This window comes from Budorcas taxicolor, chromosome 21 (genome assembly GCF_023091745.1).
Source record: "Budorcas taxicolor isolate Tak-1 chromosome 21, Takin1.1, whole genome shotgun sequence".
NCBI lineage: Eukaryota > Metazoa > Chordata > Mammalia > Artiodactyla > Bovidae > Budorcas > Budorcas taxicolor.
This window is the reverse complement of record NC_068930.1, coordinates 35,208,746-35,236,687: the sequence shown is the minus strand read 5'-3', so window position 1 is coordinate 35,236,687 and position 27,942 is coordinate 35,208,746. Positions and strand designations below refer to the sequence as shown.

At 37.7% G+C, this 27,942-nt stretch overlaps 1 protein-coding gene and 1 pseudogene across 1 annotated transcript in view; both read left to right on the top strand.

Annotated features, from left to right (window-relative positions):
• LOC128066467 (surfeit locus protein 1-like) overlaps positions 1-754 on the top strand; it is a 36,683-nt pseudogene extending 35,929 nt beyond the window's left edge.
• NRG4 (neuregulin 4) overlaps positions 1-27,942 on the top strand; it is a 105,264-nt gene that overhangs the window by 35,835 nt on the left and 41,487 nt on the right. The window contains exons 2-3 of the mRNA XM_052659668.1: positions 7,649-7,714; positions 13,320-13,413. Of these exons, the coding sequence (XP_052515628.1) occupies positions 7,705-7,714; positions 13,320-13,413 (104 nt within the window). The 5' untranslated portion in view covers positions 7,649-7,704. The remainder of the gene's footprint in view (positions 1-7,648; positions 7,715-13,319; positions 13,414-27,942) is intronic.

Below are 27,942 nucleotides of genomic sequence, written 5' to 3'. Positions count from 1 at the left end.
AACTGAAACCCAGGGGTCTTGGATCCTAAAGGAAAGCATAACTAATCAACACAGTTTGCATGTTCCTCCCAAGGACTGGCCTCTAGGCCCAGCAGGTGGGGCAACTCTTAAGCCAAAGCAACTGCCATAGAAACAGAAGACAGCTCTTTCCTCTAGTGGTTTCTGCTTCTCGTTCCTGTTACTGCCTTTGACCCAGGGACATGGCAGATCCAGTGTCGGAAGTGGAAGCTAAAGTTGATGGCAGAGCTAGAGTCTAGAGTGATTACCAAGCCCATTTCTCTGCCAGCAGATCCAGTGGAACCGAAACATCTGGAGTACAGGCCAGTGAAGGTCAGGAGGCACTTTGACCTCCAAGTTGCTGTACATGATGTCTCGGACCATGGTGGACCGTGCCCGGGAGGCTGGCATACTGGCTCCCTGTGTTTACTGGAGCCTACCTTGTCACTCCCTTTCACTGTGCTGACCTGGGAATTATCATTCTGCTAAACAGGGTGTTTGTGCCCAGGAAAAAAGTGAATCCTGAAACATGGTATGAAGTCCAGATTGAGGGACAAGCGGGCCTAGTCATGATGCTGAGGCTGACAGAAACCAGGAAGTCCTTTGTCTCCAAGAATGATACAGACAGAACCAGTGGCATTACCAGGACCTGGAGACCATGGCCAGGCTCCCAGGTACAGACCCCGTTTTCACTGATGCTGACTTCCAGAGCACAGTTCTTGAAAGACCCATTGGAGGACAACCAGAGTCACTCTGAGGACTGAGCACCAGCATGCACTGGTGCAGACTCTGTGCAGTCACGTCATACCTGTGGTTTAAGAAATTCCTACCTTGGACTCCTGATGTGTGAAGAGATTAGATGATGTAGCCCTGTCCCTGAATTATTAGGAAGCCACAGAGTAAACATTTCAGGAGATTTGATTTTATGCTGGATCATGTGCTATTGGTATAAATAAATCCCTATTCTACAAAAAAAGCAGCTGAATATTTGAGATGTTATGATAAAGCACAGTATTCTTCAGTTGTCCCTCCAGCCCACCAAAAAGAAGGCAACTGTCAAGCTCTCAAGCTGTTTAAGAAAAACAAGGTACAAATAAAATGCATATTCACATACAGCATGATTTTAATCAATCTAGAGTTGAAGAGAATCTATTTTTTGTCTTTTTGTTGGGAGTATTATCTTACGAATAGCTCAAGTATTGTGGCCTTGAAACAAGAGAAGGAAATATTCACACAGCATGGATCTGCTGTTAATAGTATTTATAGTAATATTGATAAAACTGTAGTTTATTGGTTTTCAACTTTTACATGTAGAGGCAAAGTTATGCAACACTTTTTTAGGGTCACAGATGAAAATGTAAATGTTAAAAACCTTCATGATACAGGAGTCAAGGTATAGCTACCAAGGCAGAAAGAGGAAGAGGGGAGAGAAAAGTTGGGAGCAAAGTTATTATAAAGTTAAGCCGGTCTGTGAATTGGCTCAAGTTCATTGATGAGGACATAGAAGTATAAGTATATTATTTAAAATTGCAGATATAACCAAGAGAAGAAATAGAGACAGTGTAACTTATCAAACATTCAAATCAAAGAAGTAGAAGGTAGTGTAAGACAGCTAAAGCCTCATCTTCCATCGCTGGGGGTTAGATGTTGACTAAAGTGCTAAATTTAGAAATAGAGAAGATAAGCATTTTGAATTGTGGAAGAAGAGCTTGCTGTTGGTCACATTTGTTCTTTTCTTATTTCTCTGATAATTTCTTGATGGGCTCCTTCTACAAATGTTCAATGTTGGTGTTTTCCAGGGATCAGTCCATGGCCTCTATCTCACACATGCACACTGTGAGCTAGTTCGTTCACATAAATGACTTCGGGAACTGCCTGTATCTCTGAGCTGATTGTTATCCTGCACGCAAGATTTGCATTTTCAGGCAATTCCTTCTGCATGTCCCAGTAGCACTTTAAATTAAACATGTCCAAGTAGAAATCATTATCTTACTCATGAACTCTGTTTCAGTATTTCATTTTCTTTAACAGCTTTATTGAAACAGCTTTATATAACATAAAATTCACCTTTTTTTAGCCTGGTCAATTATGCTTATCAAATTTGCAACTGCCTCAACAGTCCAATTGTAGAATATTTCTATTATTCTAAAAAGATCTTTTATGTTCATTTGTATCATTTCTTTTTCCCACCCCCAGTCCCAAGCAATTATTAATCTATTCCTGTCTCTTGATTTGCCTTTTTTAAAGATTTCCATAAATGGAATCATACAATATGTGTTTTTTGTGACTGGCTTCTTTCACTTAGCATGTTTTTGAAATTCATGTTCCAACACACCATCCCTTTTTACTGCTGAATAATATTCCACTGCATGGCTGTACCGTATTGTGTTTATTTGTTTATCAGTTGATGGACATTTGAGTTGTTTTCTAGTTTGGGGAATTATGAGTAATGTTCTAAACGTTACGGTCATGTCTTTGTGTAGATCCATATTTCCATATCTCTTGGATTCATTTATGACAAATATGGGCTTCCCAGGTGGTACTAGTGCTAAAGAACCTGACTGCCAATGCAGGAGACATAAGAGATACAGGTTCAATCTCTGAGTCGGGAAGATTCCCTGGAGGAGGGCATGGCAACCCACTCCATTATTCTTGCCTGGAGAATCCCATGGACAGAGGAGCCTGGCAGGCTACAGGCCATGGGGTCGTACAGAACTGCACACGACTGAAGCAACTTTGTATGCATGCATGGAAAATTTATATTTTAACTTTTTAGGAAGGTATCAAATTATTTTCTAAAATGACTGTGCGATTTTATAGTCCCACTAGCAATGAGAGGTCTAGTTTCTCTTTGTTATTGTTTGCCATTTTTATTATAGACGTTCTAGTAAGGTGTGAAATGGTACCTCATTGTAGATTTTTTAAAATATTTTAATTTATTTATTTTTGGCTGTTGTGGCATGTGGGAGCTTTCGTTGCAGCAGAGGGGCTTTCTCTAGTTGGGACGTGGGCCGGCTCTGGAGTGTGTGGGCTCTGTAGTTGCCACATGCACACTTAGTTGCTTCCTGACACGTAGAATCTTAGTTCCCTGACTGGTGATCGAACCTGTGTCCACTGCATTAGAATACAGATTCTTATCAACTGGACCACCAGGAAGGTCCCATCTCTTTGTGGTTTTCATATACGTTTCCCTGATGGGTACTTGCCCGGAGGAGGGCATGGCAACCCACTCCAGTATTCTTGCCTGGAGAATCCGCATGGACAGAGGGGCCTGGCGGGCTGCAGTCCGTGGGGTCGCAACGAGTGGGACATGACTGAGCACAGCACAATGTGTACTTGAAGGTTGGCCTCGACTTTTCTTTTTGTACCCTGCTATCCCATTCTGTGACTGTACCTATTAAGTATATCTTTAATTCTCTCCTTTATGCTCTTTCCCATTACTTTATTTCTTCACTATTTTTGATTATTAAAATGGCCTCCAAATGGTTTTCTCTGATAGTAGTTCCTCTGCAGATTGCAGTCTATTTTTCTACACCATTATCAAAATGAATTTTCTAAAATGTAGGTGTGATCATGCCACTTCTTTGCTAAAAACCTTTCCAAGGAGCCCCACTGCCCTTTATATAAAGTCCACTGTCTAAACCCTGCCTGTTTTACAAGGCTTGTTCTTGCCATTCCTTCCCTCCCCATCCTCTCCTCTTATAAAGCCACGTGCACACCCTGAACACATCATGACCTGTAATCTGTCTGCTGTTATCTGAATACATTAGGATTTTCTTTCTTCTGTGCCTTTGAGCACCTCTGTCGGAAAACAGCAAACCCTTACTCGTTCTTCAAGGCTCAGCACAAATAAAACTCCCTTTCAGAATCTTTCTCTGATTCTCCTTAATAGTTAAGCTTTGTTTCTGAGTGTGTTAATATAGTGACATAAATAGGTGTCTGTGAAAATATATGAGGTTGAATTGCACTGTCAGCCTAAAACATTTCTGTAATTACTTGGCTATTGTTTATATTTCTATCATTTGTTAATGATAGCAGGTCACTTATCACATATTTATTGATAGATGCATGAACAAATTATTTTTGAAGATCATGGCTTTTATTTAGAGTGAAAGTTAACTTGAAAAATGTTAAGTCTTCTTTAGAATCATGTAGCCTCAAAGGTTAAATTTATTTGTATTGTGTGAAAAATTATTAATATCAAACTAACTGCCATGATATGTCTCTTAATAAATAGCATCTTGAATATCCTGAATGAACTCACAGATTATCTCTCACATACAGTTTAGTAGTCATTTTCATGTTAGTGGACAGCAATATATTATTACCATAGTTCAAATCAAATTTACTGAGTTTTCATAAAAATGTCATTTTAAAATCCAAACATTGTAAGCTAACAAAATTTTATATATGTGTATATATATGTTTGCATGTGTGTGTTTATAAGATTGTAATATGTAAAAGTTACCTTTGAATGAGGGAGATAGTATTTAGTAATATAAAGAGTTTTTCTCAGAATATGGATTATGAGTTTATTTAAATATTTTCTTAAAAGAGTAAATGTACTAGTTTCTACATTTTACATCAAACAAGTAGTCATGTCTGAGTTGTTTTAGAAAAGAAAGCCATATGAATGGTTGGCATACTTCAGGTAGTTACTTGCTAAAGAACTCTGTACTTCAATTTTAAACAAAATTATGCTTTACTTTATTAAGTTATTTATGATTTTAAACCTTATCACTTTCCCTAATGCATATATTACAGCTTTGTTATAGTTTGCAGATAGTTATATTGCCATCAGTATGAGCCACGTTCAGTGCTTACATTCACTTCAAACTGAACATAGTAGTGTATGTATGCTGTGTTGTAACTGTTAACTTCTTTAAATTTTCTCAGTACTTCAAATGATTATTTGTGTAAATATTATATATTTTGTAAGGAAATTCCTTTTTAAAAAACCCCTATGGACATGGATTATTACTCAGCTATTAAAAAGAACACATTTGAGTCAGTTCTAATAAGATGGATGAAATTGGAGCCTATTATACAGAGTGAAGTAAGTCAGAAAGAAAAATACCAGTACAGTATATTAATGCATGTATATGGAATTTAGAAAGATGGTAACACCGACCCTATATACGAGACAACAAAAGAGACACAAATAAAAAGAACAGACTTTTGGACTCTGTGGGAGAAGGTGAGGGTAGAATGATTTGAGAGAATAGCACTGAGACATGCATATTGCCATACATAAGATAGATGACCAGTCCAAGTTCGATGCATGAAACCAGGCACTCAAAGCCAGTACACTGGGCCAACCCAGAGGGATGGGATGGGGAGGGAGCGGGGAGGGGGCTTTGGGACTGGGGACACATGTACACCCGTGGCTGATTCATGTCAATGTATGGCAAAAACAACCACAATGTTGTAAAGTAATTAGCCTCCAATTAAAATAAATTTATTAATTTAAAAAAATCCGTGGAGGGCGAGTATGGGAGTGGGGTCAGAAGCCAGTAGGAACCTGAAATGTCTTGTAATTGTCTGAAGATTCTTCAATCACTATGTCAAGTGACACAGATGTTTCTGTTTCTTACTGAGTTTTCATAAAGATGATCAGAGATCTAAACTTATCCAAAAAGCTAGAGAGGCACCATTTGTCCCCATTGGAATGGCAGGTTTTGCAGCAATTGTTGCATATGGATTATATAGGTTGAAGAACAGGGGAAATACTAAAATGTCTGTTCACCTGATCCATGTTTGTGGCAGCTCAAGGCTTTGTTCTGGGAGCAATGACTCTTGGTATGGGCTGTTCCCTATATCAAGAATTCTGGGCAAAACCTAAACTTTAGAAGAGGAGATGCCATCTTGGTCTTGTTGGTGGTGCTTGCTTTAGTTAGACATCTCGTATTGAGATTATATGTTTATGCTAAAAATAAATTGTTTGGGTCAGACAAAAAAAAAATCCGTGGAATACTTGCCCACTAATTCCATGTTAAAATTCCTTTTCTTCACAAAGTTATACAACACGATGGAATTATTCAGCCGTACAAAGATAAGTTAGGAGCCAAATGAATATGGTTTACTTAATCACTTGAAAATTTTGGAAAGTGATTTGAGAAGGCAGCTTAGAACAACTTATTTTCTAAATAAAATTCTGCTCCATTTGTAACTCTGAACATGTGGACTGAAAGGGCTGGTTCCCTTGGCTGGTGCCTGACCTCTGTGCACACCTTGGTCTTTCTCAATCACACCCACACTGCACATTGCAGCCATGTAAATCAGATTTTTGATGGATTGTAAAGGGCAAGGTACAGCTGCTGCAGATTGCATTATTCAAAAACTTTTTAAATGCTGCATATCCAACAAAATTTATTGTTTGTTTGAATGTAAGTTTTTATTGAGGTAAGTCTGTTTCTCTAGAAAAAGAAACTCATACAATGAGCCAGTGATTATTTCAAATTAAATAGGTTTAATTTCTGTCTTTCTCTCACTGCTTGTCTGTTTAAGAGTGACTCACTTTGAAAGAAGATCTTGCTTATTACACCTGTTAATAGGAAGTTGTTGATTGAGATTTCTGTTACAAAAGTTTTTCTCCTTAAGTCAGGAGTAAGTTATAAAAGTTTATAAAATGAAATTGAGAGCATATAATCATAATGTAAGTATAAATCTATCATCTTTTCAAATGTCTTTTGGAATTCCTTTGTTTCTGTTAAAGCAGATAACTTCATACATAACTCCTTTGTTTTGCCAGATGCCAGACATTTTTTCAAAAGAAAGGCACATGTAGATTGGTAAATGTAATATGTAATCTACAGTACATTTAAAAGTACTCTTATAAAAATTTTAAAGCTTCTGTAGAAATGCAAACCTTTTGGTCATTTTTAATAAACTGAAAAATTGAAAGTTGTTCTTTTGAAAAGTCAAATTAGAAATAGGCTTTATGAGAAAGTTAAAATGTCAATTGAAAGTCATTCATTTTTACATATTGACTCATATTTTTCATATAGAAACTCATATAGTATACTACTAAATTAGCAGTGTTTATTGGGCTTCCCTGATAGCTCAGTTGGTAAAAAATCTGCCTGCAATGCAGGAGACCCCTGCTTGATTCCTGGGTTGGGAAGATCTGCTGGAGAAGAGATAGGCTATCCCAGTACTCTTGGGCTTCCCTTGTGGCTCAGCCGGTAAAGATACTGTCTGCAATGCGGGAGACCTGGGATTGATCCCAGGGCTGGGAAGATCCCCTGGTGGAGGACATGGCCCACTCCAGTAATCTCATCTGGAAAACTGCATGGACTGTATAGTCCGTGGGGTCACAAACAGTCGGACACAACTGAGCGACTTTCACTTTCATTAAAAGTAAAACATTAGGCTTTTCTTTAGAGAGAGATTTAAGATTGCATTATATTACTTAGGCAGTGATTTGTATCTAGTGCATTTACACTGTTTATTGATCTTTTAGATTTACCTGTTCAGATTTTTTATTGATATATAAGTATCTAAAAATATAGATGTTCTAACCAAAGAATTTTGTCCCTACCCTATAAATGCTTAATTGTTTTCGTCATTTAAAAGAATATCATTGTTACGATATTTGAAATTTTGTAATGCTATCAAAAGAGGATAATTTTTCCTGAATTATTAATTTTAGGTGCTGTTTTTCAACCCTAAACTTTCAGCCAAGAATGAAACTATTTGGAAGTTAAGATGACAACAGGTAATTTCTTGTAAGTTTATACTTTTGTCAATGTGTGTCAAAAAAATTTATGTCATAAAAATAGAAACAAAAAAGTTATTATATCAACACAAGACTGTATTTTTTCCATCTAAAATTATCCTAGAAATATGAAATACCTTGGTTTTGAAAGACCTTGCTTTATAACATGGAACTATTTTATTTAGACCTGTAGTTTTAGACCTACATTTTATCACTTTTTACAAACTAATTCTGGTATACTCTAAATCTGCTATCAACTTTACAAATAAGTAAATGAAATCAGAATACAAATAGATTCAGAGATAGTGATTCAGGTTAGATGAGTATTCCTTACTGATAAAATCCCAGATGTTGAGTCATAACTGGTTGTGATGCTATTAAAAACAAGGACATTAATTTCAGCTACAGAAATCATTCTGTGATAAAGTTGACACTCCACCCTCAATGGAAAACTGTATGTGATGATGTCCATGATTCTAACATAATGTAATGTCAACTGGGATTTTATTTGTTAGCCAAATTATTCCTGGAAAATTGTTAGAATTATCTTTTGAAAAGTTGTTTTGAAAAAAAGAAGTTGTCTTATTGTAAAGAAGCATCAGTTCAGTTCAGTTCTTTTACTCAGTCGTGTCCGACTCTTTATGACCCCATGGACTGTAGCACACCAGGCTTCCCTGTCCATTGCCAACTCCCAGAGTTTACTCAAACTCACGTCCATTATGTCAGTGATGCCATCCAACCATCTCATCCTCTGTTGTCGCCTTCTCCTCCCGCCTTCTATCTTTCCCAGCATCAGAGTCTTTTCCAGTGAGTCAGTTCTTTGCATCAGGTGGCCAAAATATTGGAGTTTCAGCTTCATCATCAGTCCTTCCAATGAATATTCAGGATTGATTTCCTTTAGTAAAGAAGCATAACATTGTGTAAAAAAAGAAAAAAGGTAGAAGATTAGTTCTGGTTGGTTTACTTTCCTTTTTTCCACTTAAATTCTTTGTAGTTCTGTTTCCCTCTTTACATTTTTATACTTTTATAATTGTAATGTGAAGGTGAAACAATTTAAAATAAAAGCAAAGTTCAAATTCTGACAGTGAAGATATCTGGTTCGATAGTAATTATATATTAAGGGTATTAATATCTTCAGTTCAGTTCAGTCGCTCAGTCGTGTGCGACTCTTCGCAACACCATGAATTGCAGCACGCCAGGCCTCCCTGTTCATCACCATCTCCCGGAGTTCACTCAGACTCATGTCCATCGAGTCTGTGATGCCATCCAGCCAGCTCATCCTCTGTCGTCCCCTTCTCCTCCTGCCCCCAATCCCTCCCAGCATCAGAGTCTTTGCCAATGAGTCAACTCTTCTCACGAGGTGGCCAAGTACTGGAGTTTTCAGCTTTAGCATCATTCCTTCCAAAGAAATCCCAGGGCTGATCTCCTTCAGAATGGACTGGTTGGATCTCCTTGCAGTCCAAGGGACTCTCAAGAGTCTTCTTCGACACCACAGTTCAAAAGCATCAATTCTTTGGCACTCAGGCTTCTTCACAGTCCAACTCTCACATCCATACATGACCACTGGAAAAACCATAGCCTTGACTAGACGGACCTTAGTTGGCAAAGTAATGTCTCTGCTTTTGAATATACTATCTAAATTGGTCATAACTTTTCTTCCAAGGGCGTCTTTTAATTTCATGGCTGCAATCACCATCTGCAGTGATTTTGGAGCCCAAAAAAATAAAGTCTGACACTGTTTCCACTGTTTCCCCATCTATTTGCCATGGAGTGATGGGACTGGATACCATGATCTTTGTTTTCTGAATGTTGAGCTTTAAGCCAACTTTTTCGCTCTCCTCTTTCACTTTCAGCAAGAGGCTTTTTAGCTCCTCTTCACTTTCTGCCATAAGGGTGGTGTCATCTGCATATCTGAGGTTATTGATATTTCTCCCGGCAGTCTTGATTCCAGCTTGTGTTTCTTCCAGTCCAGCGTTTCTCATGATGTACTCTGCGTATAAGTTAAATAAGCAGGGTGACAATATACAGCCTTGATGTACTCCTTTTCCTATTTGGAACCAGTCTGTTGTTCCATGTCCAGTTCTAACTGTTGCTTCCTGACCTGCATACAGATTTCTCAAGAGGCAGGTTAGGTGGTCTGGTATTCCCATCTCTTGAAGAATTTTCCACAGTTTATTGTGATCCACACAGTCAAAGGCTTTGGCATAGTCAATAAAGCAGAAATAGATGTTTTTCTGGAACTCTCTTGCTTTTTCCATGATCCAGCGGATGTTGGCAATTTGATCTCGGGTTCCTCTGCCTTTTCTAAAACCAGCTTGAACATCAGGAAGTTCATGGTTCACGAATTGCTGAAGCCTGGCTTGGAGAATTTTGAGCATTACTTTACTAGCATGTGAGATGAGTGCAATTGTGCAGTAGTTTGAGCATTCTTTGGCATTGCCTTTCTTTGGGATTAGAATGAAAACTGACCTTTTCCAGTCCTGTGGCCACTGCTGAGTTTTCCAAATTTGCTGGCATATTGAGTGCAGCACTTTCACACCATCATCTTTCAGGATTTGAAACAGCTCAACTGGAATTCCATCACCTCCACTAGCTTTGTTCATAGTGATGCTTTCTAAGGCCCACTTGACTTCACTTTCCAAGATGTCTGGCTCTAGATTAGTGATCACATCATCATTATTATCTGGGTCATGAAGATCTTTTTTGTACAGTTCTTCCATGTATTCTTGCCACCTCTTCTTAATATCTTCAGCTTCTGTTGGGTCCATACCATTTCTGTCCTTTATCGAGCCCATTAGTGGCTAATAAATACTAAATAACTTTTTTAAAATTAGTGCGCTATTTTTTAAAATGCCTAATTGGAACAATGCCATTTTCTTCTTCACGTAAGATTCTATGTCACTTTCTGCACAGAAACGATCAGGAACCAACAAAGTTCAATTTTAAAGCAATGTATTAAATAATTCCCCCTTCAGGATCAAAAGATAAAGCATTCAGCAATTGACTTTTCTAATCATAAATAGTAGTCTATAGTAGTATAACTCAATGAGTAAATATAAAGACATGTTTAAAGTATATAGTATATATAATAAACACAGGGGATATGTTATAATGTTAACATTATGTGTTATATGTTATATATGTTATAACATGATAACATATCTCCTGTGTTTATTTCTAAATTTTTCTGTCTAATGGTTTTGGGGGGATTTTTTTTCAAAGAGTGAGTGAGGAGGTAGAGTCTGGAAGGGAGGGATAGGTACCAAGAAAGAAAGGGAAGGCAGAGAAAGAAGCATAACAGAAAGGTAAAAGATAACGAAGGAAGAAAGGAGGGAGAAAGAGGAGAGAAAGGAAGAGAGACACGGAGATTTATTTTCTTAATATTCCAAAATTTTTGGCTGTATCCCATATGATGGTATTACTGTTTTCAGTTTTACTGAGGACTTTAAATATGTCTTTATAGTTACTAGCTATTACCTAATGTCCCCTTGCAAATCAAAACCTAATAAGATATTTTTGTTTTTTGATGTTAGAATTGTCATATATAGAAATAATTAAAGATGATTCTGAACATCAGAATTTATTTAGTAATCTAAAATTTTTTCCCACAGCAATTTCAGGCTTTAATGTATCTGAAACCTTAAAGAAAAGATAGGAATCTAACTATACTATTGGGACAGAACTCTAAGCAAAGCTTACTGAATGAGAAAAGCCACTATTTATTTTAAGATACTGGTCTTCTCCTTTTAATCTATTATATTGTTTAGTCATTAAGTTGTGTCCAACTCTTTCCTGAACCCATGGACTGTAGCCCACCCAGCTTCTCTGTCCATGGAATTTACTAGGTGCCGGGGTCCAGCCCCGGTGGATCCAGGGAATTCGAAGCGGGGAGGGCGTTGGCGAGGAAAACTTATTTATTTATTAATATAAGATTAAATTAGGAAGAAATAGTGTAGTAGGAAAATTAAGTGGAGAAAGAAGGCTGAATAACTTGGCTTATGGGGAAGGCCAATAAAGTTCCAGACAAGGAGCTTGCACTATCTACATTGGGCCACCGGTGCCCACTTGAATATCTAAGGGTGCCCCTTCTTAGGCTCCCTTTCACGCGGGTCTTAAAAGCCAGGGCAAGTAAGTAGACTTAGTGAGCCACCCCGCTCCAGATGGGAATTCAGCCTGAAATTAGAGTAAAGAGGAGAGGGAGGGAGAGGGAGAAAAAGAGAGAGAGAGAGAGAGAGACACGGGGGGAGCCAGATTCCCAAGAAACTAGGCCGAGAGACTAGTCCGAGAAACTGGTCCATCCTTTATTGTTCAGAAGGCTTTTTATACTTTTGATAAAACATGGAGATCAATGGGTAACACAAAGTTATGCAGCGTTAGCAGTCCAGACTCTTATCAAAACCAGGCTTTTCTCTCTGCATACCTAATTGTATACACAAGTCTTAGGTAATTTACATAATCTTCCGGCCGAAAGGGCCAATGAACATTTTACAGCCTTTTTTCTGATAAGGGTTTGTCAACCAGAAGACTTATTTGTGTTGATCTTCCCAAAGTCTGGTGCCATTCTCAGAAAGCACTAAATAAAGTTACATTCTTACACAGCAAAGATACAGCAGTTTATAACAAGTGAAAGGAGTACAGTGATTTATAACAAAAGAAAAGTAATTAACTCAAAAGTCTAGTGTTGCTAACATCAAAACTACTATATATCTTTTTCCATATCACGTTTACGTTGATTAACATCCTCCCAGGTGCCTAAAAGATAAAGAATATGGAGGCCTGGCGGCAATCATTAAATCAACAGTGAAGACCCGTCACCAATACGATTTTTAGCTCTTTAGAAAAGGCTCTGTATCTTTAAGATGCTCTTAAGCTTTGTGCCTCTCACGGTTGAGGGGCTGTAAGCAATTCACAAGCTGTAAGAGGTCCGGGGAACCTGTTAGGCAAGCTAGAGAGCTATCAGAGGGGGTTTAACTGAAACATCCCTTTCAAATGCAGAAGACTAAAGCCCTGAGTTGACTTTTTTTCCAGAGAATATCAGAAGAGTGGAAAAGCAGAGTACAAAAGCTGGCAGATTTTTGTTTTTTTTTTGTTGGGGTACATGCTCAGGAAATTCCAGGGGGACCCCTGAAGTCTGATCACGACCTTGCATATGTCAGCTTCCTTCCTCATGACCTTGTCACAGGCGGGATTCCTCACACTGGCTTCCGGCACCTAGAAAACAATACTGGAGTGAGTTGCCATTTTTTTTCTCCAGGGGATCTTCCTAACTCAGGGTAACCCGCAACTCCTGTGTTGGCAGGTAGATTCTTCACCACTGAGACACCAGGGAAGCCCTTAATATATTATAGAGAGTCCGTATGTCTGCAATACAGTTTTAAGCTCCATTGTAATTAATGGCCATACCCTTAAGACAGATTAATTTCTTTCCCTCAAAGAGATAGAAGTCCCTGCTTATCAAATAAGGAATAAGACTAAGTCCTTCATTTTAAGAAACAATTCTTTATTCTAATTTTTAGAATTACTACTTCAATCTAAGATATTTAGTCCTTTTCCTTATTTTATTAAGAAAACTATAATTTGTCTTTTATTTGTGTATATGTTTTAGATCACGAAGAGCCCTGTGGTCCTAGTCACAGGTCATTCTGCTTGAATGGAGGACTTTGTTATGTGATACCTACTATTCCCAGCCCGTTTTGTAGGTGAGTAAAATGGGCTGGGGGAGAGGGTAATTTTATTTTTCATTATCTACTCACTTCTTAAAGAAGTGATAAATATTGAATAAAGAATGTGAGATGAAAAAGGGTAAGGAACACTTCATATTTATATAGAAAAAAATATGGTTTAAAAAAACAAAGCAAAGTGGCAAATCATTTCAAAAGCATTTATTTTGAAAACTTGTAGTGGCTGTTTCAAGTCTATTAGTATTTTTTAATAATCCATTTTAGTAAACTCTCTACAATTTTAGCAAATTAGGGAAGACAGTCTATACTTACTATTCTGGCAAACAGCTAGAGAATTCACTAATAAAAGAAAACATACCATGAGATATTTTGCTTTGATTTAGAATATATAAGTACATGACAACTGTGTTGGTACTGACTTCATTTGATATATTAAAAAGAAAGTGAAGAGTTAAGGTTTTCTAACGGTGGGAGCAAATTTTGAAAAGAAAGGATCTTAATTTTTATTGTTTTAAAAGACTATGATTCACTTTGGGAGTATAGTTATAGCTAGTGATTAATAAAAGACTTGAAAATAGTACTTGTATAGCTGACGTCATGTGAGTTTGGTTGAATAGGATTAAAGGGGGTTATAATAAACCTCTTTTAATATGTGAACTAACAACATAGTACTACCAGCAGTGTTCATAGATTTTAGCAGAGCTGACATCCAAAGATATTTTGTAGCATGTGTGTCAATTATTCTGTTTTTGTTATTTAACTGAAATGAGAGAGATAGAATCTAGATTTAAGACCATATTAAATAAAGGAATAGGAAAGTGAAATTTTCAGAAAAAGAGAAGAATGTTGGGATTTAGTGTGGAGGAGGAGAGACAGAGAAATAACCTTATAATTATCTCAGGAAGTTTTTAGAAGTTTTCATGGAAGGAATAATGACTGACTATTTTTAAAAATAGGTATTTTTTTCCTCTTAAGTGAAAAAAGAAGGGGATAGAGGAACAAATTAGCAACTATTTGTCACCCTCCAGGTGCTTTATATTAGATTACATTTTAAATCCATTTACTGAAATATAATTTATGTATGATAAACAGCATTCATGTAAGTGCATAACTGATGAATTTTGACTAATGTTTATACCTGTGAAACCACCACCACCACGAAATACGGAGTATTTCCATTATCCCCTCAAATTTCTTTACTGACCATATTCTTTATTTACATTTCCATGTTTCATTCTCAGAAAAACCTTAGAGAAAACATGGAGAGGAGACCTAAGGAAATAGAAAAATAAGGAGAAAATGAAAAATTAACTGACTGTATACTAACTGTCTGTTATACTGCACTGAGTAAGTGGAAAGAAAGAGTTAAAGAGTATTGAAATATGGAAAGTCATTGAAATGGGAAGAAATCTAGTGTTTTATTTCAGGCTACTATAGCAAAACACCATAGACTGAGTGGCTTATGAGGAACAGAAATGTATTTCTCATAGTTAAAGGCCAGAAGTCTGAGATCAGGGCGCCAGCCTGGTTGGTTTCTGGGGAGTGGCTGCTTCCTGGTTTGCAGATGTACCTGGGTAGAACTTTTGACTGGCAGATGTATTGTCAGGAAGAGCTGGTAAGGAGCCAGCTATCAGACTGCAGAGACAACATGTGATAGAATGAGGAGGACCTTCCTCTAGGTGTAAGCAAATTACAAACCACAGGCCAGATTGTTTTTGTTTGACCCTTGACTTAAGAAGTTGTTGTTGTTGTTGTTGTTGTTTTTGCTTTTTAAAGGGTTAAAAAACATATTCAGAAAATTACAGAAAATTATGCCATGCATGGCAGGAAGAGAGAGTTCACTAGAGCCTCTTTTATAAGGTTGCTAATCCCATTCATGAGGGGTTCCATCCTCATGATTTAATCACCTCCCAAAGCCTCTACCTCCTAATACTGTCATATTAGGGTTATGAAATTCAACATATGATTTTGTGGGGGGACACAGATGTTTAGTCCATAGCACTTAGGTTGTCACTCTGCTTTTGCATTTTATATAGGTGCATTTTTAGTTTATTTTCAAACAGTGACTAATGAAAGAGAATGGGCTGCTTTGCTGGGAACTCATGCCAGGCTTAAGAATCTATCTGATTTCTTCCTAATTTCAGACTTTAATAGTGGTAGTAATTGAGGAGAAGTTGAAACCATACCCCATGATTCATAATGGCTAGGAAGGAAGCAAGGTCACCATGTTGCGTGATCACAGGAGATTCTTTGAGATTAGCACTTACTGCACAGTGTACAAGGTATACCCTGGAATTATTAAACATACTGGTAGAAGGTGAAGTCAGGAGAAACAAAAGGGACCTTGAGAAAAAAGGAAGAAATATGGTGACTAAGGGATCAGTGAAACTGAATGGTAGATAAGTTTAAAATCATATTTTGTAAAAATAATTGCCTTCTAATAATTTTAGGACCCTGTTTCTAATACAGTCCTATAGGCTATCTTGCCTATATGTAAAGGCAAACTCATTTCGCATCCCAACTCGTACTATTTCCTGCATTCCCCTTTTCTGACAATCCGACCAGTTTGTCACTCACTGATTCATCTTTAACTGCCACTGAACCCTTGTCTGGTTGTCAGGTCAAAATTCTGCCTTTGCTGTAGGTCTCTCATCTTTCTAGCCCTCTGTGTTCTTACAATCATTGTGTTAGCTCATACCTTCTTAATCCCTGATTTGTCTATAGAAATGGTTTCCTAGCCAATTTTCTTGGACCCTAATTCTCATCACTACTTCTGCTAAAATAAAACTTCAGTGACAACCTTCATACCTACCCATCTGCCACAGATACAATAAAGTTTCACCTTTTGCCATAGCTTTTAGAGACATCTACTGTTTGCCCCCAAACTACCTTTGTGATGTTCTATTCTTCCTTGGTCTGAGTTCTACCTAGAACCATTTACTATTTATGTTAGATACATTTTGCATTTTCTCACCCTTCCTTTTCTTCCTGTCTGTTGGCATCTCACTCCAGAATACTTGCCTGGGAAGTCCCATGGACAGAGGAGCCTGGCAAACTACAGTTCATAGAGTCACAAAGAGTGGAATTGACTTGCTACCGAGTAAAAACGCATGTGCATATTCAAATCCTACTTATATTTCAAGGTTGCCTCCTTCCTAATCACTCACCTCATCACAAATCAAAATTAACCTCCTCCTCTCTGTACAGAGAAATGTGTGGAATTTATTGCCTTATATTTTGTATCACATATATACTCACTCTCTTTATTCTACAATAAATATCCCCCATCATTCTTACCATTTAGGAAATTGCCTTGCCCATGGTAGATGACAGTTTAAATAATTGTTGATTCATTTCTGAATCAGTGGTCAGTATATTTTTCTTTCATGAAATACATAAGTAAATTAATAAAATACTTAGAAATACTACAATGGCAATAAACAAGTAGGCTTTACAAATTTAATTTACTTTTTCTTATACATTGGTCTTTTTCCTCTGTTTCTATTTTTTTTTCTTATTTGGACTTTCAAACCAGCATCCTTTGGTTTTTCTTATCTAGTTTCTTTATTTGCTTATTTAGCACAGTGATTTTCTATTTTTTAAGCTAATATTTTAAAGTTGAGGACTACATGGTATCAGTTTATTAGTATTGAGATTTGCTCTGAAGCCTGATTCATGTACAGAATTCTAAATGGTCTGTGTCTACAAGAGAAGATTGTGGATTCTTTAATTGACAGATGTCGAGTTTTATGTATACACTTTAGATCAGGCTTGTTATAATGTGCTGTTCAAATCTCTCATATCCTTAATAATTTTATCTTCATGATTTATCAGTAACTAAGGGATTATGTCCAAATTTCTCACTAATTTTGGATCTTTAATACCATGATTTCTGTTAATTTTTGCTGAATGTATTTGAGGCAGTGTTATTAAGCATATATTAATTTAGAATGGTTATGTCTTCTGGGGTGTGTGTGTGTGTGTGTGTGTGTGTGTGTGTGTGTATATGTATGCTCAGTCATGTCCAACTCTTTGCAACCCCATGGACTGCAGCCTGCCAGGCTCCCCTGTCCATGGGTTTTCCAGGCAAGAATACTAGAGTAGGTTGCCATTTTCTCTTCCAGGTCTTCTGGTGAAGTGTCCTTTTTTCATCATGATATAGTGACCTTCTTCATTGCTAATATTTTTTGTCTTAAAATCTATTTAACTGACATTAATGTGTTATTACTAGCCTTCCTGTTTTTGGTACTTGACTAGTATACATTTTTCTTTCAATTTTCTAGTGTGTGTCTATAAACACATACAGTTAGTTGAACTTCACCTTTTCTGTCTTTATTGGAATGATTGAGTTTTATTTTTCCATCCTACATTCTGTTTCTTTTCATTGACATGTCTTAAAATTAATGAAAAGAACAGAAAAAAATATTAGAATAAATAGTACATAATGAGTGTATTATTTTGAAACTTGTGCTTCAGATGTGTCAGTGTGCATGTGTTTGGAGTCACATATACTATTTTTTGATTCAGTGGCTCAATATTGTTATTTTTTTAAATTGATGGTGGTATAGTCGCTAAGTCATGTCTAACTCTTGCAACCACATGGACTGTAACCCCCCAGGCAAGAATACTGGACTAGGTTGCCTTTTGCTTCTCTAGGGGATCTTCCAGACCCAGGGATTGAACCCAGGTCTCCTGCACTGTGGACGGTTTCTTTACCAACTGAGCCACCAGGGAAACCCTATTTTTTTAAATTGGAGTATAGTTAATTTACAATGTTGTGTTACTTTCTGTTGTATAGTACAGTGAATCAGTTATACATATATCCCCACTTTTTTAGACCCATTTCCCACATGGGTCATTACATAGTACTGAGTAGAGTTCCGTTGGGCTCTATATGCATGCTCAGTCACTTCAGTCGTGTCCTGCTCTTTGCGACCCTATGGACTGTAGCCCATGAGGCTCTCTGTACGTGGAATTCTGTAGGCAAGGATACTGGAGTGGGTTGCTGTGCCTTCCTCAAGGAAATCTTCCCGACTCAAGGTTCAAACCAGAGTCTCTTGCATCTCTTGCTTTGCAGGCAGATTCTTTACCCACTGAGCCAGCTGGGAGGCCCCTATGCTATATAGTAGGTCATTATTAATATTTATTTATTTTATATATGGGCTTCCCTGGTAGCTCAGCTGGTAAAGAATCTGCCTGCAGAGCAGGAGATCCTGGTTTGATTCCTGGGGTGGGAAGATCCCCTGGAGAAAGGATAGGCTACCCACTCTAGTATTCTTGGGCTTCCCTGGTGGCTCAGCTAGTAAAGAATCTGCCTGCGATGCGGGAGACATGGGTTCGATCCCTGGGTCAGGAAGATCCCCCAGAGGAAGGCATGGCAACCCACTCAGTATTCTTGCCTGGAGAATCCCCATGGACTGAGGAGTCTGGCAGGCTACAGTCCATGGGGTTGCCGAGTCAGACACAACTGAGCAACTAAGCACTGCACAGTATTTTCTATATAGTAATATATATATTGTTGTTGTTGTTCAGTTGCTAAGTTGTGTCCAGCTGTTTGTGACCCTATGGACTGTAGAATGCCAGGCTTCTCTGTTCTTCACTAACTCCCAGAATTTGCTCAAATTCATGTCCATTGAGTCAGTAATGCTATCTAACAATTTCACCCTCTGCAGCCTCCTTCTTCTTTTGCCTTCAATCGTTCCCAGCATCAGAGTCTTTTTCAATGAGTTGGCTCTTGGCATTATATGGCCAAAGTATTGGAGCTTCAGCTTCAGCGTCAGTGCTTCCAGTGAATAGTCAAGAATTGACTGGTGTGAACTCCTTGCAGTCCAAAGGACTCTCAAGAGTCTTCTCCAGCACAGTTCAAAAGTGTGTATGTGTTATGCCCTTTTCCTCTTGCCCTCAATCTTTCCTAACATCAGGGTCTTTTCCAATGAGTCAGTTCTTCACATCAGGTGGCCAAAGTGTTGGAGCTTCAGCTTCAGCATCAGTCCTTCCAATGAATATTCAGGGTTGATTTCCTTTAGGATTGACTGCTTTGATCTTCCTGCTGTCCAAGGGATTCTTGAGTCTTCTCCAACACCACAGTTCAAAAGCATCAATTCTTCAGTATTCAGCCTCCTTTATGGTCCAACTCTCACATCCATACATGACTACTGGAAAAACCATAGCTTTGAGTATATAGACCTTTGTCAGCAAAGTGATGTCTCTGCTTTTTAGTACACTGTCTAGGTTGGTCTTAGCTTTTCTTCTAAGGAGCAAGTGTCTTTTAATTCTGTGGCTGCAGTCACCATCCATAGTGATTTGGCAGCCCGAAATTGAAATCTGGCAGTTTCCACTTTTCTCCCATGTATTTGCCATGAAGTGATGGGATCGAATCCCATGATCTTCGTTTTTTGAACGTTGAGTTTTAAGCCAGCTTTTTCACTCTCCTTTTTCACCTTCATCAAGAGGCTCTTTAGTTCCTCTTTGCTTTCTGCCATTAGGGTGGTATTATCTGCATATCTGAGTTTGTTGATAACTTCTCCTGGCAATATTGATTCCAGCTTGTGAAGTCATCTAGCCCAGCATTTCACATGATGTACTCTGCATATAAGTTAAGTAAGCACGGTTACAATATATAGCCTTGACATACTCCTTTCCCAGTTTTGAACCAGTCCTTTTTTCCATGTCCAGTTCTAACTATTGCTTCTTGAACTGCATATAGATTTCTCAGGAGGCAGGTAAGGTGGTCTGGTATTCCCATGTCTTCAGAAATATTCCATAGTTTGTTGTGATCCATACAGTAAAAGGCTTTAGCATAGTGAATGAAACAGAAGTAGATGTTTTTTTGGAATTCCCTTGCTTTTTCTATGATCCAATGGTGTTGGCAATTTGATCTCTGGTTCCTCTGCCTTTTCTAAATCCAGCTTATACATCTGAAATTTCTTGGTTCACATAGGGCTGAAGCCTAGCCTGAAAGATTTTGAACATAATCTTGCTAGCACATGAAATGAGTGCAACTGTACGGTAATTTTAACATTCTTTGGTATTGCCTTTCTTTGGTATTGGAATAAAAGCTGACCTTTTCCAGTCCTGAGGCCACTGCTGAGTTTTCCAAATTTGTTGGCATATTGAGTACAGCACTTTAACAGCATCATCTTTTAGGATTCTAATTAGCTCAGCTGGAATTCCATCAGCTCCACCAACTTTATTCATAGCCACATTTCCTAAGGCCCACTTGACCTCACACTCCAGGATGTCTGGCTCTAGGTGAGTGATCACACCATTGTGGTTATCTGGGTCATTAAGAGCTTTTTCGTACAGTTCTTCTGTATATTCTTGCCACCTCTTCTTAATCTCTCTATTCTGTTAAGTCCTTGCTATTTTTGTCCTTTATTGTGCCCTCTTTGCATGAAATGTTCCCTTTGTATCTCCAATTTTCTTAAAGAGGTCTTTCCCATTCTATTGTTTTCCTCTGTTTCTTTGCATTGTTCACTTAAAAAGGATTTCTTATTTCTCCTTTCTGTTCTCTGGAACTCTGCATTCAACTGGGTTTATCTTTCCCTTTCGCTTCTCTTCTTTTCTTACCTATTTGTAAGGCCTTCTCAGACAACCACTTTGCCTCCCTACATTTCTTTTTCTTGAGGATGGTGTTGGTCACCACCTCCTGTACAATGTTACAAAACTCTGTCCATAGTTCTTCAGGCACTCTTATTGGATCTAATCCCTTGAATCTATTCGTCACTTCTACTGTATAATCATAAGAGATTTGATTTAGGTTGTATGAATGGCCTAGTGGTTTTCCCTACTTTCTTCAGTTTGAGCCTGAATTTTATAATAAAGAGTTCATGATCTGAGCCACAGTCAGCTCCCGGTCTTGTTTTTGCTGACTGTATAGAGCTTTTCCATCTTCGGCTGCAAAGACTGGAATCAATTTGATTTCAGTATTGACCACCTAGAGATGTCCATGTGTAGAGTCGCCTCTTGTGTTGTTGGAAGAGGGTGTTTGCTATGACCAATGCGTCAATGCATTCTCTTGCCAAAACTCTGTTAGCTTTTGCCCTGCTTTATTTTGTGCTCTAAGGCCAAACTAGACTGTTACTCCAGGTATCTCTTGACTTCCTACTTTAACATTCCAGTCCTCTATGATGAAAAGGGCATCGTTTTTGGTGTTAGTTCTAGGAGGTCTTGTAGGTCTTCATAGAATCGTTCAACTTCATCTTCTTCAGCATCAGTGCTTGGGGCATAGACTTGGAATACTGTGATGTTGAATGGTTTGCCTTGGAAACCAACCCAGATCATTTCTGTCATTTTTGAGATTGCAACCAAGTACTGCATTTCAGACTCTTTTGTTGACTATAAAGGGCTTCACCATTCCTTCTAAGGGATTCTTGCCCACAGTAGTAGACATAGTGGTCATCTGAATTAAATCCACCATTCCCATCCGTTTTAGTTCACTGATTCCAAAAATGTCAGTGTTCACTCTTCCATCTCCTGTTTGATCACATCCAATTTACCTGGATTCATGGACCTAACATTCCAGGTTCCTATGCAATATTATTCTCTTATTACCTTTTAAACATCTGAAAAGTCTGTATCTATAGTGATGGTCACCTTTTAATTTCTGATATAAATGCTTTGTGTTTTTTCTTTTTTTCTAGAGGTTTATTTATTATTTTTTTCAACACCAGTTTTAAGCTTTTTTGATTTTTCTCAATTGCATTTTTGTTTCCTATTTCATTGATTTTTTTTCCCAATGAAACTTAAATTAGTAATTTACCTTAGTCCCCATCCCAAATCACATAACTTCACATCAGTTCAACCCTTAGCCTGAGCCTTATGACCAGTTGTTTTTATGTAGGATAAATTAAAGATAGTAGTCAACTTTTTCGATTTAACATTATCTCATAAGTGCTTTTTTTAAATTGCCTTATCTCTTGATGTCATTTCTAATGAAGTACAGTTGACATGCAACATTCCATTCATTTCAGATGTATAGCATAATGATTTGACATTCATATGTGTGAATGTCTGTGTCCTTAAGTTAGGGAAGTTTCAGTCATAGTTTCTTTGAATAAGCCTTCTGCCCCTTTTTCTCTTGCTCTTCTCCTTCTGAGACCCCTAGTATGTCAATTTTATTGTATTTGATGCTGTCCCATTGGTCCTTTAAGCTGTCTTCTCTTTTTAAAATCTTTTTTTTTTTCCTGCTCTGTTTTGGTGAGTTCCACAGAGTGTCCTGTACCCTAGAACACTGATTATTTCTCCTTCATCTAGTCTGCTGTTGAACCCCTCCAGTGTATTTGTTTTTTCAGAGAAGGCAATGGCACCCCACTCCAGTACTCTTGCCTGGAAAATCCCATGGGTGGAGGAGCCTGGTAGGCTGCAGTCTATGAGGTTGGGAAGAGTTGGACACGACTGAGCGACTTCACTTTCACTTTTCACTTTTATGCATTGGAGAAGGAAATGGCAACCCACTCCAGTTTTCTTGCCTGGAGAATCTCAGGGATGGGGGAGCCTGGGTGGCTGCCATCTATGGGGTCGCACAGTCTGACACGACTGAAGTGACACAGCAGCAGCAGTGTATTTTTTTAGTTCATTTATTGTATTCTTCAGCTCTCTGACTTCTATTTGGTGCTTTCTTATATTTTCTGTTTCTTTGTTGAAGTTATCTCTGTGTTTATCCTTTCTTCTTCCAAGTTTGGCGTCTTTATGACTGTTACTTTTAACTGTTTGGTAGGTAAATGACTTATCGCCATTTCACTTAGGTTTTTTTGTTTTTTGTTTTCCTGGAGTTCAGCTTATTCTTTCATTTGGAACATATTCCTCTGTTTCCTCATTTTGCTTGACTCTGTATTTGTTTCTCTGTGTTAGGCAAGATAGCTCTCTCTCCCAATTTTGAAGGAGTGGCCTTGCATAGGAGATGAACCTTATTGTTTAACTTTGCCCTGGATCTTTATAGTCTCTTCAGCTGCCTTGCTGTTGTTTCAGACCTGTGAGGCTTGGAAATGCATTCCCCTCTGGCCAACAGAGCCTGACAGTCAAGGGGCATCCCCCCTGGCGAGAGGGCTCCACGTGACTACTGGTTCTGGCAGGACTTAGGGAGAAGCCCTGGGAATGGGACACTTGCCTGTCTCCTCTGTCAGGTTAGTGCCTGCATTTATTTCTTATAAATTACTTAAGGATATTTCCTGACACATGGTGAACAATCAACAAATATTTGTGGAATGAATAAGCAGCTCTGTACATTTGGAGTGGAGTTCTCGTTTCAGTTTTTTTCTTAGGATAACTTTCTGGGCCTGGAATAAACAGTCATTGAGTATATATTCTTGCCTGGGAAATTCCGTGGAAAGAGGAGCCTGGTGGGACACAGTCCTTGGGGTCACAAAAGAATTGGACAGGACTTAGGGACTAAATAACAACAATGTAACAACATATTTTCATAGCAGACAGTGTTGAGTTTCGTTTAAGAATACAGGGTCTAGGAATTGGTGATGGACAGGGAGGCCTGGCGTGCTGCGATTCATGAGGTCACAAAGAGTCGAACACGACTGAGTGACTGAACTGAACTGAACTGAACAGGGTCTAGACTTCAGCATAGCTGTGAAACTGTCTTTGCCCATACAAGCTGTATGCTTGTGGACTATTTGCCTCACTTCTTTGACTCACATTTGACTCAGCTATGAAATTGGAGAAACAAACTCCTCTTGCCCAAAGATGTTATGAAAAATTTAAGCACAAGTAGTGTTGGCTAATATCTACTCGTTATTTCTTTTTTGCACTTTCTTTGGGCTTAATTTTCTCTTTATTCTTTAGCTCTTTGAACTCCTCATTGGATGTTACTGCTTACACAATGCTGAAGTATATAACTGTGTGTATAAATCTGCACATGTATGGAATCACTTATCTGTAAATTCCTAGAGGTAAGATTTCAGGGTTGAAGACACATACTTTTGTGATTTTAATAGGTGTTGCCAAATAGTTCTCCATGGGGATTATAATACTATTTTGAACTCCCACCAGTAATGTATTTGAGTAACTGTTTCCATTACAACAGAGTTGTCAAACTTCTGGATTTTTGCAAATATGGATTAAAACCATAGTATCTCAGTATTCTTTTCATTTATATTTTCCTAATTATAAGTAAAGTCAGACATCTTTCATTGCTTAAATACTAGTTATATTTTTTGATAAACGTTTGTTCACATATTTGCTTATTTTTAAAAATTGGGTCATTGATCCTTTTTATTTCTAGAACTTGTCTTATACTGGGGAGGTTAGCCTTTTATGCAGAGAAGGCGATGGCACCCCACTCCAGTACTCTTGCCTGGAAAATCCCATGGACAGAGGAGCCTGGAAGGCTGTGGTCCATGGGGTCGCGAAGAGTCGGACACGACTGAGCGACTTCCCTTTCACTTTTCACTTTCATGCATTGGAGAATTAAATGGCAACCCGCTCCAGTGTTCTTGCCTGGAGAATCCCAGGGACGGGGGACCCTGGTGGGCTGCCGTCTATGGGGTCACTCTAAGGAGTGGGACACGACTGAAGTGACTTAGCAGCAGCAGCCTTTTATGTATTATATTAATTTAAAATAATTACTTATAGTTTATTATGTTTCTTTTTACCTGTCCTATGGTGTTTACTTTTCCATGCAGTAGTTCTTTTATTTGTCTGCAGTCAAAATTTTCAGTCTTTTGTTTTTTTCTTAAACTTCAAATTTGAGTCATACTTAGAAAAGTCTTTCTTACTCCAAGGTTATAATGAATTTTCTCATGTTTGTTTCAGGTTCTTTTTTAAAAGTTAAAAATTCATTCTACTTAGAATATGTATATGGTCCAGGTTTATCTTCTTCAATAAAACTACCCAGTCCTCTCAACATTATTGATTTAATGTCATAATTCCCATTAGAATGTCATCCTCATAAGGACAAGAACTTTTACTCATGTTTACTGCTGGAATTGTGCCTGAAACATAATAGGTACTCAGTATTTATTAAATGCTTGAATTCCTCTACTGATTTGAAATGCCAACTTTGTTATATATGAAGTTTCAAATGTAAGTATTTGAATTCTTTCTGGAATTTCTCTCATTTTCCTTTGGCCTGTTCATGTGCCAGTAGCAACTTCTTTTAATTGTTAGATCTTTATAGTGAGATTTAATATATAGTAAGTCTAGGTTTTGCATCAGCACACCCCAACTACCCTTGATTTTTAATTTTTTCATATGAACTTTTAGAATTAATTTATCTGTCAAGAAAGAAAGACTGTGGATTTTTTTGAGTAGGTAATTGCATTAAATTGATACATTCACATAAGGACAGTTATTTTTTATTAATTGCATTAAGTTGATACATTCATATAAGGAAAAAAATTTTTATATAGTACTGAGTCTTTTTATCCAAGAATAATACGTATCTTCTCACTTATTCAAATTCCCTTTTGTGTACTTTAGGGGTGTTTTAAAAACATTTTATATAAATTTTGCACATTTCTCTAGTTTTTTCCTATAGATTTTATGTTTTGCTGCAAATATAAATCATTTTACACATAAACTTAATAAATATCATGTTACTCCTATATTTAAAACTCTTCAATGACTTTCCATTTCACTCACGTAAAGACCAGAGGCTTAAATGGCTCTCATATTTCTCTACCCTCATATCCTGTTCCTCTCCTGTTGTTCCGTCTGCTTCAGCCACACTGGCATCCTTGGTGTTCCCCAATGCCAAGAAAGTTCCTGACTTTAAGATAATGCCCTGGTTTTTCCTTCTGTGATAGAATGCTCTTTCCTCAAGATATCCTTATGGCTAACTCCCTCACATCGTTCTTCTCTTCACTGTCAACTTCTGGACCACTATTTAAAAAATGAAACCTATTCTTCTCCCGTTTCCATTCTTCCTTTATCCACATCTCTTATGATCTACTAACATGCTATCTGACTTTTTATTTATTTTTAAAATAATTTTTATTTATTTTATTTTTGATTGTGCTGGATCTTCATAACTACACGGACTCTTCTCTGGTGGTGATGAGCAGGGGCTACTCTCTACTTGTGGCACATGGGCTTTTCATTGCAGTGGCTTCTCTTGTTGCAGAGGCTCTAGGATGCGCGGACTTCACTAGCTGTGGCTCCTGGGCTCTAGAGCACAGGTTGATTAGTTGTGGCACACAGGCTTAGTTACTCCATGGCATGTGAGATCTTCCCAGATCAGGGATCAAACCTGTGTCTCTTGCACTGGCAGGCAGATTCTTTATCACTGAGTCACCAGGAAAGCCCTTGTTTACTTTATTGTTTACTATCTGCCCAGGATCGATTATAAACTCTATGGTTTTTTAAATTTAAAAATTTAAGAATTTTTTTTTATTCAGTGATGTTTCCCATAGATCTAGAACGAGTGCTCAATAATTATCTTTTGAATGAATGGAGGCCCAGCTATTCTGCTAAATTCTTTTATTGTTCGTAATATTTTTTCAGTTGATTCTCTTGGTTTTCTCATCATGTACAATGGAAAACTGATAGAGTGATCTGGTACCCAATTCAAGCATTATATTTTCTATAAAGCTTTTCCAAGTAGAATTAACTGGCCTCCATTTACACTCTGTGGCAGAGCCTATTAGTGTTCAATAAATATCTTTGGGGTCTTCTGCATTTCCCAGCCCCACTTGTCGATAGGTTGGATCCATGAGATTGAGTTCTGGGACAGAGTGTTATGGGAAGGGATTCAGGCCACTTCCAAACCTGGCCCCAGACAACTGTTTCCTGAAAAACTCCAGCCTGTCTTTTTCCTACCTCAGTGACCTTGGGGGCCATGTTTTCAAGGTAGTAGATTTAAGTGATGGAGAAGGGCTGCCTGTGAATAAAACACTTTTCTTGCATTAAGCCACCAGTTTGAGAATTAGCCTAGATATCAGCTAGTAATTATATTCTCATGTACTCAGACATGTTTTAGACATCTTTATGACTCTTTATGTTACTTAAATGACTTCTGTATATGCTGCTCCCTAATAGAATAATAAGCACCTTAGAGGAAATGCATCCTCTTACTTGTCTTTAAATTGCCTCCATCCAGTATAAGTCCTAGAATATAATAAATGCTAAAAGAAAAAAAAATTTCTTGGTAAAATGTTGATGAGGAAAATGAGGATAGAGAAGAATTTGGAAATCTTATCACTGAGAAATAGGGATATTTAATACCAAGTAATCAAAGCTAAGATATAATAAATTCTGTGAGGAAGATGTTTACAATAGGTTGGATTTGAAAATAAAAGTTACTTGTGATTTTCTACAGAGATGTATTGAATTGTTTTTTTGCCCTTCTTTTTCAGTTTACACATTTCCTTCTCTCATTAGGTTAATAACAAACCAGTGCTTCTAAAAATCTCAGAAAATTTTCTTTGTCTAATAAAGTATTAGAATGGGAAGGGCTCAAATGAGGGAAAGGCCGTGAAAAGAAGCCTTAAAAATATCATTAAATTAATTTCCTCAGTTTTACACCTGCCTCATTCTTTTTACAAAGCATCTGAACCAATATGTGTTAAATAGAAATTTAAAATATAGAGCTAATTATGG